The sequence below is a fragment of the Hyperolius riggenbachi genome, chromosome 8 (genome assembly GCF_040937935.1).
Source record: "Hyperolius riggenbachi isolate aHypRig1 chromosome 8, aHypRig1.pri, whole genome shotgun sequence".
NCBI classification, from domain to species: domain Eukaryota; kingdom Metazoa; phylum Chordata; class Amphibia; order Anura; family Hyperoliidae; genus Hyperolius; species Hyperolius riggenbachi.
Genome location: NC_090653.1, coordinates 47,383,702 through 47,402,720, shown reverse-complemented (window position 1 = coordinate 47,402,720; position 19,019 = coordinate 47,383,702). Strand labels below are relative to the sequence as shown.

The 19,019-nt window shown below is 49.7% G+C and overlaps 1 protein-coding gene across 1 annotated transcript in view; it reads right to left on the bottom strand.

The window, feature by feature from the left end:
• Positions 1-18,467, bottom strand: part of LOC137527292 (trichohyalin-like) — a 101,703-nt gene extending 83,236 nt beyond the window's left edge. Inside the window, exons 1-2 of the mRNA XM_068247800.1 lie at positions 18,358-18,467; positions 16,153-17,487 (exon numbers count right to left, since the gene is read on the bottom strand). Of these exons, the coding sequence (XP_068103901.1) occupies positions 16,329-17,487; positions 18,358-18,467 (1,269 nt within the window). The 3' untranslated portion in view covers positions 16,153-16,328. The remainder of the gene's footprint in view (positions 1-16,152; positions 17,488-18,357) is intronic.
• Between the last annotated feature and the right edge of the window lie 552 nt (positions 18,468-19,019).

The window sequence follows — 19,019 nt, the reverse complement described above, 5'->3', positions numbered from 1 at the left end:
CAGTGGCCAGCGGCAGCAAGGATCCAGATGGTAAATGGATGACAGGTGTCCCTTCGGGGTGACTGTGTGCAGGTTACGTCAAGACGCGTTTCGGCGTGTCCACGCCTTCGTCAGTTAACGTACCTGCATGCACACTATGCTCCTATTTATAACAGGAGTCAAGGGAATGGCTTCCCAGAGCAAATTGAGGTTAACGAGGGTGAGAGGGTAGGGGGCGGGGTTGCAAAGTACTGCAAACAAAAACCCTATATTTTCCAGCCTCCTGACGGAAGCTCAACTCTAAATCACCAGGGCATAAAGCCCTGACGGCAAATAACTGATTGATTCAACCGCAACAGTATGAAGTGTTGCAAAAAAAAAAAAAAAAAAAAAAACGGTGGCCCCAGCATCCCTGTAGAGGCAACGGGGGCGGGTCAACAGCGCTGATGGCAGTGGGTTGCAAAGTGCAGCAAACAAAAACCCTATATTTTCCAGCCTCCTGACGGAAGCTCAACTCTAAATCACCAGGGCATGAAGCCCTGACGGCAAATAACTGATTGATCCAACTGCAACAGTATGAAGTGTTGCAAGAAAAAAAAAAAAAAAAAAAAAAAAAACCCGGCCCCAGCATCCCTGTAGATGGGAAAAGCTGGAGCTGGAAACCTCGGCTTCCCTGGTGGCATGTTGACTCTCCAGGTGTGCTGGAGGGGAGGAAGGCGAGGGACATAACTGGTGGCCCCCAAGTGCAGGAATATTTACCTCACGGGCAGGGGCGTGGTCAGTAGCGCAAGTGGCAACAGAGGGCGTGGCCAGCGGTGCACACATATGGTAGCCTTGGCCTTCCAATAGAGACAAGGGAGGGGGGTGTGGCCGACAACCCAAATGACAGCGGGGGCGTGGCCAGCGGCGCCTGTATATACAAGTACATGCCTCGGCATCTCTGTTGGCATGGGTATATTCTGTATGGGCTGAAAGGGGAGAGATGCAGAGCCCTGCCCGGGGGGCTGTGGCGCTGGATGTCATAAATGCAATTTTGGGCTGCACTGAGAGTGCTGCACATGAAACCCAGCAGCAAGACTGTATAGAAAACGCTGGCCACCGCAACAACAATGAGTCTTATGTACAATGCAATAAACAGTACATGAAAAACATATATACAAGATATATATATATATATATATATATAAGAGCGAAGGACCAATATAAATGAAAGTATAAACAAAACTAATTATGATAAAAATGATTGAAAACTTTAAAAAATTTGTATTCTGTACATCAAGAAATCGTCAATCTTCCACGCACCATACAATTTTCATATCAATTGATCAGAAAAATCCAACACTACTGATCTTTTTTTATTGAATAAAAATGGAAAATTGGTTCAGATTTTGCAATTAAATGAAAAAACATTTCGATTTTTTTAGTACAACTAATTGTATTTATCAAATTGGTGTAAAATTGGATCTTTTAATTGTATGGTGTGTGTGGCCACCTTTAGGCATATAGGAAGGTCAAGAGAACCCGAGGTGGATCTTTTGGGGGCAGATGGGACACAGAGGCATGTCCTCTGCCTAATGACATGGCTCTGTGTCCCCCACCGGCTCAGCTATAGCCCCCCGAGTTTAGTGATAAGATTTGTTGCTAAATCGGAGGTAAACACAGGGAGAGGAATTCCCTGTTCAAAATACCTGCAAGGGCCATTGGGCAGCTCTCTCTCCCTGGCCGCGCCTCCTGCCGGTCACCCGTCTCCCTGCACATTATGAGACACACAATCTCTCAGTGCAGCATCATGACCCAGAGGTCACGAAAGTGAAAGTGGGCCATAGCAGCCCACGGGAGCAGCGGTTTTGGCGGCTAGCTGATCTGCTCAGCCCCACAGATCAAGTAACCTACTTTTTTTTTTTTTTCATTTTTTGATCCCATCTCGGGCTCTCTTTAAGGATTAGGCATCAGTAAAGTTGTGTGAGAGTAGGGTTAGGTTAAAGGGAACCTGAACTGAGTAAAATGATTTAAAATAAACACATGATGTAGCTGCAAATTAATATTACATACTTACCTCACCGTCAGTTCCTCTCTGAAGCTCACCAGTGATCCCTTCCAGTTCTGACAATATTTTGTCAAAAACGGAAATATACCAGCTGCTGTCAGTTACAAGATAATATCCATGTTTCCTATGGCTCAAGTGGGCCATATTACAGTTTAACAGTGTGCTGACCAGGAAGCTGTTATGGGATAATGGCCATTTTCAAGATGGAGGACAAAATTCCATTGACCACAGTGGGCAAACAGGACTCAGGAGAGGAGAAAACCACTGATGATTAGACTACACAGGAGGCAAATATGACGTGTGCATGTTTATTTTGACTTTTAATTTTCAGTTCAGGTTCTCTTTAAGGCATAGAAAAATACTGGTAAAGGTTACTGATATTTTATTAGAACTGAGTATTTGAATATCTGTAATTTGACCTATATTCTACTAGCGGCAATCCCACGCACCCTTTTTCCAGGTGCCTTTTTTTACATGAATGCAACAGCTCTCAGAACTACTGCGCATGCGCAGTAGAGCACGGAGGACGTCCGATGACGTCAGAGCGCCGGCGTGGGACGCAGAAGTTCCGGGCCTTGGAGCGCAGAAGAGCCCGACCTGGCAGCCGGCCTGGCCAGGTCGGGCGCGCCACCGGAGACCACCGGGAGTCTGCGGAGCGGCGGCGAGGGCACCTCCTGCCTGCCACGGGCTGGAGGAAGCCCCAGGTAAGTGGAATTTGATTTTTATTTTTTACCCACCCTCCCTGAACCTTCCCTTTAAGAAACCAGTTATCTATGCAGGGGCGTAACTAGGCCCCACCAGGCCCCCCTGCAGAATTTCTGAGCGCCCCCCCCCCCATTTTGTGGGGGTTGGAGGGGATGCAGCATGAGGGGAAAGCCATGCAGCAATTCGGCAGGGACCTCCCTCACCTCGGGGCTCTCCTCTCTGCACTCCCCTCCACTTTAAATCTAAAGTCTGTGCAGCGGCGGGCAAGCATGGGCATAAATTCATCTTCGGGTGATCCGGATAGTAGTTATCCGGATGACACCCAGTACTGCTGTGAGACGGGCTGGGCAGGGGATCAAGCTTACCCTTCTGACGTCTTCTCCAGCCGTCCCTCGGCGCCTCCCACGATGCGTTCCACTCTGCGCTCACGTGACTTCAAACACTTCCTCCTTCCGGGTTGAAGTAAGAAGTGTTTGAAGTCACGTAAGCGCCGAGTGGAACGCATCATTTTTTTTTTGTTTGGTTTTTTTTTTGCCTTAGTGTCACTTTAACATTTGCTGTACAGGAAAACGGATAAACACTTCTAACAATTTCTTAGTAGGACTAGTACTATATGTACTTCTGTCATCTTATTATGTCATATGTCACTTCAGGTGTCCTTTAAGTTTGAGTAAAGGTTGAAGACAGTGACATATGACTCCATGCACAATAGCCCTAACCCTGGATCCAATACAGGGTTGCTTCAATAATATACCATATGGGGAAGTGATAATGGTAATATTTACGTACATCATTATAGTCAAAATATATAGTATCAACTAACAGGTTTTTTTTTGGGCTACTTACAATATAGTGGAATTCAAAAATGTACAAAAGTAAAAAAAAAGATAGGCACTTAACAACAGAAGAATTATCCCAGCATATACAGTTTGTAAGAATTCATTACTCATTAGAGGTAAAATGTAAAAGAGTACAATTTCATTGAGAAGAAACAAGAAAGAGGATCAGTGAAAAAAGACAGGAGATTCTGTAACAACGGATTTAAGTCTTGTCAGACAATTATTGCTTGGAAAAAGAATCCGATATGTTCATTAGAGTTGGGCCGAACGGTTCGCCTGCGAACGGTTCCATGCGAACTTCAGTGGTTCGCGTTCGCTTCCCGCAGGCGAACCTTTGCGGAAGTTCGGTTCGCCCCATAATGCACATGGAGGGTCAACTTTGACCCTCTACATCACAGTCAGCAGGCCCAGTGTAGCCAATTAGGCTACACTAGCCCCTGGAGCCCCACCCCCCCTTATATAAGGCAGGCAGCGGCGGCCATTACGGTCACTCGTGTGCTGCCTGCGTTAGTGAGAGTAGGGCGAGCTGCTGCAGACTGTCTCTCAGGGAAAGAGTTAGGCTTAACTTGTTCCTGTCTGGCTGCATACCTGTTCTGTGAACCCACCACTGCATACCTGTGCTGTGAACCCACCACTGCATACCTGTGCTGTGAACCCACCACTGCATACCTGTGCTGTGAACCCACCACTGCATACCTGTGCTGTGAACCCACCACTGCATACCTGTTCAGTGAACCTGCCACTGCATACCTGTTCTGTTCAGTGGACCCGCCACTGTATACCTGTTCATTGAACCCACCACTGCATACCTGTGCTGTGAACCCACCACTGCATACCTGTTCTGTGAACCCACCACTGCATACCTGTTCTGTGAACCCACCACTGCATACCTGTTCAGTGAACCTGCCACTGCATACCTGTTCTGTTCAGTGGACCCGCCACTGTATACCTGTTCATTGAACCCACCACTGCATACCTGTGCTGTGAACCCACCACTGCATACCTGTTCTGTGAACCCACCACTGCATACCTGTTGTGTTCAGTGAACCTGCCACTGCATACCTGTTCTGTGAACCCGCCACTGTATACCTGTTCTGTTTAGTGAACCCGCCACTGTATACCTGTTCTGTTTAGTGAACCCGCCACTGCATACCTGTTCTGTTCAGTGGACCCGCCACTGTATACCTGTTCAGTGAACCCGCCACTGCATACCTGTTCTGTTCAGTGGACCCGCCACTGTATACCTGTTCAGTGAACCCGCCACTGCATACCTGTTGTGTTCAGTGAACCTGCCACTGCATACCTGTTCTGTGAACCCACCACTGTATACCTGTTCTGTTTAGTGAACCCGCCACTGTATACCTGTTCTGTTTAGTGAACCCGCCACTGCATACCTGTTCTGTTCAGTGGATCCGCCACTGTATACCTGTTCAGTGAACCCGCCACTGCATACCAGTTGTGTTCAGTGATCCTGCCACTGCATACCTGTTCTGTGAACCCGCCACTGTATACCTGTTCTGTTTAGTGAACCCGCCACTGTATACCTGTTCTGTTTAGTGAACCCGCCACTGCATACCTGTTCTGTTCAGTGGACCCGCCACTGTATACCTGTTCAGTGAACCCGCCACTGCATACCTGTTCTGTTCAGTGGACCCGCCACTGTATACCTGTTCAGTGAACCCGCCACTGCATACCTGTTGTGTTCAGTGAACCTGCCACTGCATACCTGTTCTGTGAACCCGCCACTGTATACCTGTTCTGTTTAGTGAACCCGCCACTGTATACCTGTTCAGTGAACCCGCCACTGTATACCTGTTCTGTTTAGTGAACCCGCCACTGTATACCTGTTCAGTGAACCCGCCACTGCATACCTGTTGTGTTCAGTGAACCTGCCACTGCATACCTGTTGTGTTCAGTGAACCTGCCACTGCATACCTGTTCTGTGAACCCGCCACTGTATACCTGTTCTGTTTAGTGAACCCGCCACTGCATACCTGTTCTGTTCAGTGAACCCGCCACTGTATACCTGTTCAGTGAACCCGCCACTGCATACCTGTTCTGTTCAGTGGACCCGCCACTGTATACCTGTTCAGTGAACCCGCCACTGCATACCTGTTGTGTTCAGTGAACCTGCCACTGCATACCTGTTGTGTTCAGTGAACCTGCCACTGCATACCTGTTCTGTGAACCCGCCACTGTATACCTGTTCTGTTTAGTGAACCCGCCACTGCATACTTGTTCTGTTCAGTGAACCCGCCACTGTATACCTGTTCAGTGAACACGCCACTGCATACCTGTTCTGTTCAGTGGACCCGCCACTGCATACCTGTTGTGTTCAGTGAACCTGCCACTGCATACCTGTTCTGTGAACCCGCCACTGTATACCTGTTCTGTTTAGTGAACCCGCCACTGTATACCTGTTCTGTTTAGTGAACCCGCCACTGTATACCTGTTCAGTGAACCCGCCACTGCATACCTGTTGTGTTCAGTGAACCCACCACTGCATACCTGTTGTGTTCAGTGAACCTGCCACTGCATACCTGTTCTGTGAACCCGCCACTGTATACCTGTTCTGTTTAGTGAACCCGCCACTGTATACCTGTTCTGTTTAGTGAACCCGCCACTGCATACCTGTTCTGTTCAGTGAACCCGCCACTGTATACCTGTTCAGTGAACCCGCCACTGCATACCTGTTGTGTTCAGTGAACCTGCCACTGCATACCTGTTGTGTTCAGTGAACCTGCCACTGCATACCTGTTCAGTGAACCCACCGCATCAGTGCGCATACCTGTGCAGTTAAGTGAACCCACCTACCTACGTGAGTGCACGCAGTGTGATATACCACTCCGTGCATACCCGATATGGACAAAACAGGTAGAGGAAGAGGTAGTGCCAGAGCCAGAGGAAGGCCACCCGGCAGGTCTGTGCAAGGTCGTGTAAATGTAATTTCGTGTGGACCTGGCCCACAGTACAGTGCTCGGAAGAAGGCACGTCCCATCACCTCCCAAGATTGTCAGGACGTGGTTGAGTATTTAGCGACACAGAACACCTCATCTTGCTCAGCCACCAGCGCTACTACTAGCACCACTTCCGCTGCATTTGATACTTCGCAAGAATTATTTAGTGTTGAAATCACTGATGCACAGCCATTGTTGTTACAGCCAGATGAATTTTCGCCAGCTTATATATTTGAGTTACCCGGCAACACTATGGATGTAACGTGTAAGGAGGATGAAGGACCTACTGATGGTGCATGTTTGGATTTGTCTGAGGCAAGCGAAGCTGGGCAGGATGATTACGATGATGACGATGATAGGGATCCTCTGTATGTTCCCAATAGAGGAGATGAAGAGGGGGACAGTTCAGAGGGGGAGTCAGAGAGTAGTAGGAGGAGAGAAGTTGCTGAAAGAAGCTGGGGCAGCTCTTCGTCAGAAACAGCTGGTGGCATACCTGTTCTGTTCAGTGGACCCGCCACTGTATACCTGTTCAGTGAACCCGCCACTGCATACCTGTTGTGTTCAGTGAACCTGCCACTGCATACCTGTTCTGTGAACCCGCCACTGTATACCTGTTCTGTTTAGTGAACCCGCCACTGTATACCTGTTCAGTGAACCCGCCACTGTATACCTGTTCTGTTTAGTGAACCCGCCACTGTATACCTGTTCAGTGAACCCGCCACTGCATACCTGTTGTGTTCAGTGAACCTGCCACTGCATACCTGTTGTGTTCAGTGAACCTGCCACTGCATACCTGTTCTGTGAACCCGCCACTGTATACCTGTTCTGTTTAGTGAACCCGCCACTGCATACCTGTTCTGTTCAGTGAACCCGCCACTGTATACCTGTTCAGTGAACCCGCCACTGCATACCTGTTCTGTTCAGTGGACCCGCCACTGTATACCTGTTCAGTGAACCCGCCACTGCATACCTGTTGTGTTCAGTGAACCTGCCACTGCATACCTGTTGTGTTCAGTGAACCTGCCACTGCATACCTGTTCTGTGAACCCGCCACTGTATACCTGTTCTGTTTAGTGAACCCGCCACTGCATACTTGTTCTGTTCAGTGAACCCGCCACTGTATACCTGTTCAGTGAACACGCCACTGCATACCTGTTCTGTTCAGTGGACCCGCCACTGTATACCTGTTCAGTGAACCCGCCACTGCATACCTGTTGTGTTCAGTGAACCTGCCACTGCATACCTGTTCTGTGAACCCGCCACTGTATACCTGTTCTGTTTAGTGAACCCGCCACTGTATACCTGTTCTGTTTAGTGAACCCGCCACTGTATACCTGTTCAGTGAACCCGCCACTGCATACCTGTTGTGTTCAGTGAACCTGCCACTGCATACCTGTTGTGTTCAGTGAACCTGCCACTGCATACCTGTTCTGTGAACCCGCCACTGTATACCTGTTCTGTTTAGTGAACCCGCCACTGTATACCTGTTCTGTTTAGTGAACCCGCCACTGCATACCTGTTCTGTTCAGTGAATCCGCCACTGTATACCTGTTCAGTGAACCCGCCACTGCATACCTGTTGTGTTCAGTGAACCTGCCACTGCATACCTGTTGTGTTCAGTGAACCTGCCACTGCATGCCTGTTCAGTGAACCCACCGCATCAGTGCGCATACCTGTGCAGTTAAGTGAACCCACCTACCTACGTGAGTGCACGCAGTGTGATATACCACTCCGTGCATACCCGATATGGACAAAACAGGTAGAGGAAGAGGTAGTGCCAGAGCCAGAGGAAGGCCACCCGGCAGGTCTGCGCAAGGTCGTGTAAATGTAATTTCGTGTGGACCTGGCCCACAGTACAGTGCTCGGAAGAAGGCACGTCCCATCACCTCCCAAGATTGTCAGGACGTGGTTGAGTACTTAGCGACACAGAACACCTCATCTTGCTCAGCCACCAGCGCTACTACTAGCACCACTTCCGCTGCATTTGATACTTCGCAAGAATTATTTAGTGTTGAAATCACTGATGCACAGCCATTGTTGTTACAGCCAGATGAATTTTCGCCAGCTTATATATTTGAGTTACCCGGCAACACTATGGATGTAACGTGTAAGGAGGATGAAGGACCTACTGATGGTGCATGTTTGGATTTGTCTGAGGCAAGCGAAGCTGGGCAGGATGATTACGATGATGACGATGATAGGGATCCTCTGTATGTTCCCAATAGAGGAGATGAAGAGGGGGACAGTTCAGAGGGGGAGTCAGAGAGTAGTAGGAGGAGAGAAGTTGCTGAAAGAAGCTGGGGCAGCTCTTCGTCAGAAACAGCTGGTGGCATACCTGTTCTGTTCAGTGGACCCGCCACTGTATACCTGTTCAGTGAACCCGCCACTGCATACCTGTTGTGTTCAGTGAACCTGCCACTGCATACCTGTTCTGTGAACCCGCCACTGTATACCTGTTCTGTTTAGTGAACCCGCCACTGTATACCTGTTCAGTGAACCCGCCACTGTATACCTGTTCTGTTTAGTGAACCCGCCACTGTATACCTGTTCAGTGAACCCGCCACTGCATACCTGTTGTGTTCAGTGAACCTGCCACTGCATACCTGTTGTGTTCAGTGAACCTGCCACTGCATACCTGTTCTGTGAACCCGCCACTGTATACCTGTTCTGTTTAGTGAACCCGCCACTGCATACCTGTTCTGTTCAGTGAACCCGCCACTGTATACCTGTTCAGTGAACCCGCCACTGCATACCTGTTCTGTTCAGTGGACCCGCCACTGTATACCTGTTCAGTGAACCCGCCACTGCATACCTGTTGTGTTCAGTGAACCTGCCACTGCATACCTGTTGTGTTCAGTGAACCTGCCACTGCATACCTGTTCTGTGAACCCGCCACTGTATACCTGTTCTGTTTAGTGAACCCGCCACTGCATACTTGTTCTGTTCAGTGAACCCGCCACTGTATACCTGTTCAGTGAACACGCCACTGCATACCTGTTCTGTTCAGTGGACCCGCCACTGTATACCTGTTCAGTGAACCCGCCACTGCATACCTGTTGTGTTCAGTGAACCTGCCACTGCATACCTGTTCTGTGAACCCGCCACTGTATACCTGTTCTGTTTAGTGAACCCGCCACTGTATACCTGTTCTGTTTAGTGAACCCGCCACTGTATACCTGTTCAGTGAACCCGCCACTGCATACCTGTTGTGTTCAGTGAACCTGCCACTGCATACCTGTTGTGTTCAGTGAACCTGCCACTGCATACCTGTTCTGTGAACCCGCCACTGTATACCTGTTCTGTTTAGTGAACCCGCCACTGTATACCTGTTCTGTTTAGTGAACCCGCCACTGCATACCTGTTCTGTTCAGTGAACCCGCCACTGTATACCTGTTCAGTGAACCCGCCACTGCATACCTGTTGTGTTCAGTGAACCTGCCACTGCATACCTGTTGTGTTCAGTGAACCTGCCACTGCATACCTGTTCAGTGAACCCACCGCATCAGTGCGCATACCTGTGCAGTTAAGTGAACCCACCTACCTACGTGAGTGCACGCAGTGTGATATACCACTCCGTGCATACCCGATATGGACAAAACAGGTAGAGGAAGAGGTAGTGCCAGAGCCAGAGGAAGGCCACCCGGCAGGTCTGCGCAAGGTCGTGTAAATGTAATTTCGTGTGGACCTGGCCCACAGTACAGTGCTCGGAAGAAGGCACGTCCCATCACCTCCCAAGATTGTCAGGACGTGGTTGAGTACTTAGCGACACAGAACACCTCATCTTGCTCAGCCACCAGCGCTACTACTAGCACCACTTCCGCTGCATTTGATACTTCGCAAGAATTATTTAGTGTTGAAATCACTGATGCACAGCCATTGTTGTTACAGCCAGATGAATTTTCACCAGCTTATATATTTGAGTTACCCGGCAACACTATGGATGTAACGTGTAAGGAGGATGAAGGACCTACTGATGGTGCATGTTTGGATTTGTCTGAGGCAAGCGAAGCTGGGCAGGATGATTACGATGATGACGATGATAGGGATCCTCTGTATGTTCCCAATAGAGGAGATGAAGAGGGGGACAGTTCAGAGGGGGAGTCAGAGAGTAGTAGGAGGAGAGAAGTTGCTGAAAGAAGCTGGGGCAGCTCTTCGTCAGAAACAGCTGGTGGCAGAGTCCGGCACCATGTATCGCCACCTATGTACAGCCAGCCAACTTGCCCTTCAGCATCAGCTGCTGAGGTCCCCATAGTGCCCACATCCCAGGGTGGCTCAGCGGTGTGGAAATTTTTTAATGTGTGTGCCTCAGATCGGACCAAAGCCATCTGTTCGCTCTGCCAACAAAAATTGAGCCGTGGTAAGGCCAACACTCACGTAGGGACAAGTGCCTTACGAAGGCACCTGGAGAAAAGGCACAAACAGCAATAGGATGGCCACCTGAGCAAAAGCAGCAGCAGCACACAAAAGCAAAGCCACCCTCCTTCTCCTCTTCCTCCTCCATCAGGTGCATTATCTGCTTCTGCCGCTTTCTCCCTTCCACCTTCACAGGCACCCTCCTCCACTCCGCCTCTGCCCTTGAGCGGTTCCTGCTCCTCTGCCCACAGCAGCAGTCAGGTGTCCGTGAAGGAAATGTTTGAGCGGAAGAAGCCAATTTCGGCCAGTCACCCCCTTGCCCGGCGTCTGACAGCTGGCGTGGCGGAACTGTTAGCTCGGCAGCTGTTACCATACCGGCTGGTGGACTCTGAGGCCTTCCGTAAATTTGTGGCCATCGGAACACCGCAGTGGAAGATGCCAGGCCGCACTTATTTTTCGAGAAAGGCCATACCCCAACTGCACCGTGAAGTTGAGAGGCAAGTGGTGTCATCTCTTGCGAAGAGCATTGGGTCAAGGGTACACCTGACCACGGATGCCTGGTCTGCCAAGCACGGGCAGGGCCGCTACATTACCTACACAGCCCATTGGGTGAACCTGGTGGTGAACGATGGCAAGCAGGGCGCAGCGGACCAAATTGTGACACCTCCACGGCTTGCAGGCAGGCCTCCTGCCACCTCCTCTCCTCCTGCTACATGCTCTTCGCTGTCCTCCTCCTCCTTGGCTGAGTGGCAGTTCTCCTCTCCAGCTACACAGCCCCAGCTCCGCAGGGCCTATGCTGCATGCCAGGTAAGACGGTGTCACGCCATCTTAGACATGTCTTGTCTCAAAGCGGAGAGTCACACTGGAGCAGCTCTCCTGGCTGCTCTTAAGAAACAGGTGGATGAGTGGCTGACCCCGCACCACCTGGAGATAGGCAACGTGGTGTGCGACAACGGCAGCAATCTGCTTGCCGCTTTGCATATGGGGAAGCTGACACACATACCCTGCATGGCACATGTCATGAATCTAGTGGTTCAAAGATTTGTGGCAAAGTACCCTGGCTTAGCGAATGTCCTGAAGCAGGCCAGGAAGTTCTGTGGGCATTTGAGGCGGTCTTACACAGCCATGGCACGCTTTGCGGAAATTCAGCGCAAAAACAACATGCCGGTGAGACGCCTCATTTGCGATAGCCCGACTCGCTGGAACTCGACCCTGCTCATGTTCTCCCGCCTGCTAGAACAGAAGAAAGCCGTGATCCACTACCTCTACAACTACAGTAGAATGAAACAGTCTGGGAAGATGGGGATGTTTTGGCCCGACAACTGGACACTGATGGAAAATGCATGCAGGCTCATGCGGCCGTTTGAGGAGGTGACCAACCTGGTGAGCCGCAGTGAGGGCACCATCAGCGACTTAATTCCCTACGCTTACTTCTTGGAGCGTGCTGTGCGTAGAGTGGCGGATGAAGCTGTGAATGAGCGTGACCAGGAACCGTTACGGCAGGAACAAGCATGGGACCAATTTTCATCAGACCCAGCTGTTTCCTCAATACCTGCGGCAGCACAGAGGGGGGAGGAGGAGGAAGAAGAGAAGTCGTGTGCAGAAGACGAGTCAGACTCAGAGGATGATGAGCAAGGTGTTTCTTTGGGGGAGGAGGAGGAGGAGGAGGAGGAGGGGACAGCGGCAGGAGAACAACCTCAGCAGGCATCGCAAGGGGCTTGTGCTGCTCAACCTTCCCGTGGTATTGTTCGCGGCTGGGGGGAGGAGGTTGACTTACCTGACGTCACTGAGGAAGAGCAAGAGGAGATGGAGGGTACTGGATCCGACTTTGTGCAGATGTCGTCTTTTATGCTGTCCTGCCTGTTGAGGGACCCCCGTATAAAAAACCTCAAGGGGAATGACCTGTACTGGGTGGCCACACTACTAGACCCTCGGTACAGGCACAAAGTGGCGGACCTGTTACCAACTCACCGGAAGGTGGAAAGGATGCAGCACATGCAGAACCAGCTGTCAACTATGCTTTACAATGCCTTTAAGGGTGATATGACGGCACAACGCCAGCAAGGTACCACTGCCACTAATCCTCCTCCCGTGTCCACGCAGTCAAAGACAGGACGCTCCAGCGATCTCATGGTGATGTCGGACATGCGGACGTTCTTTAGTCCAACGCCTCGCCGTAGCCCTTCCGGATCCACCCTCCACCAACGCCTGGAACGGCAGGTAGCCGACTACCTGGCCTTAAGTGTGGATGTAGACACTGCTGTGAACAGCGATGAGGAACCCTTGAACTACTGGGTGCGCAGGCTTGACCTGTGGCCAGAGCTGTCCCAATTTGCCATCCAACTTCTCTCCTGCCCTGCCGCAAGCGTCCTGTCAGAAAGGACCTTCAGCGCAGCTGGAGGCATTGTCACAGAGAAGAGAAGTCGCCTAAGTCACAAAAGTGTTAAGTACCTCACCTTTATCAAAATGAATGAGGCATGGATCCCGGAGGGCTGCTGCCCGCCCCAAGACTAAGTCAGTCCCTGCACACACAGCATCTTTGCCTGCACGCCGTGTGACTGGCTGCCTGGCCTGCCCCAAGAAGACTAAGTCGCTCCCAGTCCCTCCACACAGCATGTCTGCCTGCAGGCCGCTTGACTACCTTCTCCGCCACCACCAACAGGGTCCGGGACTCCAGGCGGATTGCTGAACTTTTTAGGCCGCTGCTAGCAGCGGCCGCTGTAATAATTTTTCTGGTGCGTGTACATGACTGCCTAATTTTTCTGGCTGCACTGCGGGCAGCTGCAACAACAAAAGAAAAGGCATGTACATGCGCCCATTCCCCTTCGTGATCATTACCTTGCCGTGGTGAAGGGGCTTGCGTATCACAATGAAGCAATGACCGGCGCCTAGATGAGTGTCTCGGGGGGCACACCCACGATAATAAGGTCGTTGCCTCATTGTGGTCAGACCAAATTTGATCAGCTGGACAGTCACTGTTCTGTCATTCAGCTACATCAGCCAGGCGACCATATGGGCTGTAAAGCCACCAAAACCTGCACTCTCGCCATGGTGCGCACCAGTCCAGCACGGCCGTCACTACACAAACAGCTGTTTGCGGTGCGTTACACGGTGAGTTTGGTGTGTCAGTGTGAAGCAGTACCTTAATTACACTACCTGATTGATGTATACACATGCAAGATGTTTGAAAGCACTTTAGGCCTGTCATTTAGCATTCAATGTGATTTCTGCCCTTAAAACGCTGCTTTGCGTCAAATCCAGATTTTTCCCCGGGACTTTTGGCATGTATCTCACTCCGCCATGCCCCCCTCCAGGTGTTAGACCCCTTGAAACATCTTTTCCATCACTTTTGTGGCCAGCATAATTTTTTTTTTTTTTCAAAGTTCGCATCCCCATTGAAGTCTATTGCGGTTCGCGAACTTTAACGCGAACCGAACCTTCCGCGGAAGTTCGCGAACCAGGTTCGCGAACCTAAAATCGGAGGTTCGGCCCAACTCTAGATAGAATGAATTGGTTGTGTAGTATGGATAATTACTAGAACATTGGTAGCAAAAAAAATTCTCATAGTTTTATTTTCAGTTTTACAGCTTTTTTTTTTTATAACATTGCATCATTCTTTAATACTTGCAATTTACACACTACTCAGCATTCTAAATGTTTTTACAGAACAGGCAGTGAACTTTTGACCTGTCCTGAACTGTTCTCTGCAAAAGAAAAAACAATACAGTTGAGATAAAAACCATCAGAAGTCAGAGCTCTCTGCGACTTTGAAAGTCCTAGAGCTCAATGGCTATTTGCATAGATGACAACTGGAGTTTCTTAACTCTTCCTGTACTGGAAACAAATATTAGACTTATGTCTCTGCTCCTAATGATTTATTTCTTAGCTGTACTACACAACCAATTCGTTATATCAATTTTTTTTTCGTTTCAGTGTCTCTTTAAAGCAACTCTGAAGCGAACAAAAATTGCTGTTTTTACTTTCTAGTTCGCTTCAGTAGTCTCATTAGATGTAAACCGCCGCATCCCCGGCACAAAACGAGGGCTTTAGACCCCCCAAATCCCTGGGGAAACATCCACAACCATCTTGGTCGTGGATTGTGCTGCCCTGAGAGGCAGAGCTTTCAGCTGCAGCTCTGCCTCTCCTGATGTCAATCGCCGTGCGGATCTCCGCCTCTCCCCGCTCCTCCCTGTGAAGGAAAAGTGAGAGGGGCTGGGAGAGGCGGCGATCCGCAGCAATTGCCATCAGTAGAGGCAGAGCTGCAGCTGCAGCTGAAAGCTCTGCCTCTTTCAGGAAGCGCCGGCCGAATCCCCCCCCCCCCCCCCCCGGGATTTGGGGGGTCTAAAGCCCTCGTTTTGCAGCAGGGATGCAGCGGTTTACATCTAATGAGAGTAGTGAAGCGAACTAGAAGGTAAAAATAGTAATTTTTGTTCGCTTCAGTCTCTCTTTAAAGGACAACTGTAGTGAGAAGAATATGGTGGCTGCCATATTGTTTTACCTTTTAAACAATACCAGTTGCCTGGCAGCCCAGCTGATCTACAGTATTTGGGTGAAATAATGTCTGAACAACACCAGAAACAAGCATGCAGCTAATCTTGTCAGATGTAACAATAATGTTAGAAACATCTGACCTGCTGCATGCTTGTTCAGGGTCTATGGCTAAAAGTATTAGTGGCAGAGTTCAGCAAAGCTTGGTGTACAGAGGCGCCAGAGTAGAATAAAAACGTTTAAAAAATGTCTAAAAGAGGGGGATGTTCAGGTGGACTTACTTCCCTCAAAAATATAAAACTCAATTGAGTCACAATATATCAATACAAAAAATTTTTTTATTCAACTCCACTTAGTGCAACGCGTTTCGCGGGTGTGGTCTCGCTTCATCAGGCAAACAGGAGTATAACTCAATGGGTCTAAATGCAGAAGTGAGCGCCTCTCGACGTCTTGCCTCTCGATGTCTTGTCTCTCAATGGCCTCAATTCACTAAGCTTTATCAAAAACTTTACCGAACGTTTGATAATTTACCGCATGGGTAAAATCTAATTTTGAATTCACTAAGGTGTTATATATTTATCAAATGTTTTATCGATAAAACATTCAATACATCTGTAACACCTTAGTGAATTCAAAATTAGATTTTACCCATGAGGTAAATTATCAAATGTTCGGTAAAGTGTTTGATAAAGCTTAGTGAATTGAGGCCTATGTCTTGTCTTGCGATGTCTTGCCTCTCGATGTCTTGTCTCTCGATGTCTTGCCTCGCGATATCTTGTCTTACCTCGCGATGTCTTGCCTCTCGATGTCTTGCCTCTCGATGTCTTGCCTCACGATGTCTTGCCTCTCGATGTCTTGCCTCACGATGTCTTGCCTCTCGATCTCTTGTCTTGCCTCTCGATGTCTTGCCTCTCGATGTCTTGTCTTGCCTCGCGATGTCTTGCCTCTCGATGTCTTGCCTCACGATGTCTTGCCTCTCGATCTCTTGTCTTGCCTCTCGATGTATTGCCTCTCGATGTCTTGTCTTGCCTCGCGATGTCTTGCCTCTCGATGTCTTGCCTCACGATGTCTTGCCTCTCGATCTCTTGTCTTGCCTCTCGATGTATTGCCTCTCGATGTCTTGTCTTGCCTCGCGATGTCTTGCCTCGTGATGTCTTGCCTCTCGATGTCTTGTCTTGCCTCTCGATGTCTAGCCTCTCGATGTCTTCTCTTGCTTCTCGATGTCTTGTCTCGCGATGTCTTGCCTCTCGATGTCTTGTCTTGCCTCTCGATGTCTTGTCTCTCGATGTCTTGTCTCTCGATGTCTTGCCTTGCGATATCTTGTCTTACCTCGCGATGTCTTGCCTCTCGATGTCTTGCCTCGCGATGTCTTGCCTCTCGATGTCTTGCCTCGCAATGTCTTCCCTCGCGATGTCTTGCCTCTCGATGTCTTGTCTCACGATGTCTTGCCTCTCGATGTCTTGTCTTGCCTCTCAATGTCTTGCCTCTCGATGTATTGCCTCTCGATGTATTGCCTCTCGATGTCTTGTCTTGCCTCGCGATGTCTTGCCTCGCGATGTCTTGCCTCGCGATGTCTTGCCTTGCCTCTCGATGTCTTGCCTCTCGATGTCTTGTCTTGCCTCTCGATGTCTTGCCTCTCGATGTCTTGTCTTGCTTCTCGATGTCTTGTCTCACGATGTCTTGCCTCTCGATGTCTTGTCTTGCTTCTCGATGTCTTGCCTCTCGATGTCTTGCCTTGCGATGTCTTGCCTCTCTATGTCTTGCCTCTCGACGTCTTGCCTCTTGACGTCTTGCCTCTCTATGTCTTGTCTCTCGATGTCTTGTCTTGCGATGTCTTGCCTCTCGAAGTCTTGTCTCTCGATGTCTTGTCTCTCGATGTCTTCTCTTGCGATGTCTTGCCTCTCGATGTCTTTCCTCTCGATGTCTTGTTTCTCGATGTCTTGCCTTTCGACGTCTTGCCTCTCGATGTCTTGCCTCGCGATGTTTTGCCTCTCGAAGTCTTGCCTCTCGATGTCTTGCCTCTCGATGTCTTGTCTTGCCTCTCGATGTCTTGTCTTGCCTCTCGATGTCTTGCCCCTCGATGTCTTGCCTCTCGATGTCTTGTCTTGCGATGTCTTGCCTTTTGATGTCTTAACTCTCGATGTCTTGTCTCTCGATGTCTTGTCTTGCGATGTCTTGCCTCTCTATGTCTTGTCTCTCTATGTCTTGTCTTGCGATGTCTTACCTCTCGATGTCTTGCTTCTCGATGTCTTGCCTCTCGATGTCTTGCCTCTCGCTGTCTTACCTCTCGATGTCTTGTCTCTTGATGTCTTGTCTCTCGATGTCTTGTCTTGCGATGTCTTGCCTCTCGATGTCTTGCCTCTCGATGACTTGTCTTGCGATGTCTTGCCTCTCGATGTCTTGCCTCTCGATGTCTTGCCTCTCGATGTCTTGTCTTGCCTCTCGATGTCTTGTCTTGCGATGTGTTGCCTCTCGATGTCTTGCCTCTCGATGTCTTGCCTCGCGATATCTTGTCTTACCTCGCGATGTCTTGCCTCTCGATGTCTTGTTTCTCGATGTCTTGCCTCTCGATGTCTTGCCTCTCGATGTCTTGTCTTGCCTCTCGATGTCTTGTCTTGCGATGTGTTGCCTCTCGATGTCTTGCCTCTCGATGTCTTACCTCGCGATATCTTGTCTTACCTCGCGATGTCTTGCCTCTCGATGTCTTGTTTCTCGATGTCTTGCCTCTCGATGTCTTGCCTCTCGATGTCTTGTCTTGCCTCTCGATGTCTTGTCTTGCGATGTGTTGCCTCTCGATGTCTTGCCTCTCGATGTCTTGCCTCGCGATATCTTGTCTTACCTCTCGAAGTCTTGCCTCGCGATGTCTTGCCTCGTGACGTCTTGCCTCTCGATGTCTCGTCTCTCGATGTCTTGTCTTGCGATGTCTTCCCTCTCGATGTCTTGCCTCGCGATGTCTTGCCTCGCGATGTCTTGCCTCGCGATGTCTTGCCTCTCGAAGTCTTGCCTCTCGATGTCTTGCCCCTCGATGTCTTGCCTCTCCATGTCTTGCGACGTCTTGCCTCGCGACGTCTTGCCGCACGACGTCTCTCCTCGCGACATCTTGCCTCGCGACGTCTTGTCTTGCGATGTCTTGCCTCTCGATGTCTTGCCTCTCGATGTCTTGTCTTGCGATGTTTTGCCTCTCGATGTCTTGCCTCTTGATGTTTTGTCTCTCTATGTCTTGTCTTGCGACGTCTTGCCTCGCGATGTCTTGCCTCTCGATGTCTTGCCTCTCGATGTCTTGTCTTGTGATATCTTGCCTCTCGATGTCTTGTCTCTCGATGTCTTGTCTCTCGATGTCTTGTCTTGCGATGTCTTGCCTTTCGATGTCTTGCCTCGCGATGTCTTGCCTCACGAAGTCTTGCCTCTCGATGTATTGTCTTGCGATGTCTTGCCTCTCGATGTCTTGTCTTGCGATGTCTTGCCTCTCGATGTCTTGTCTCTCGATGACTTGTCTCTCGATGTCTTGTCTTGCGATGTCTTGACTCTCGATGTCTTGCCTCTCGATGTCTTGCCTCTCGATGTCTTGTCTCTCTATGTTTTGTCTTGCGATGTCTTGCCTCTCGATGTCTTGTTTCTCGATGTCTTACCTCTCGATGTCTTCCCTCTCGA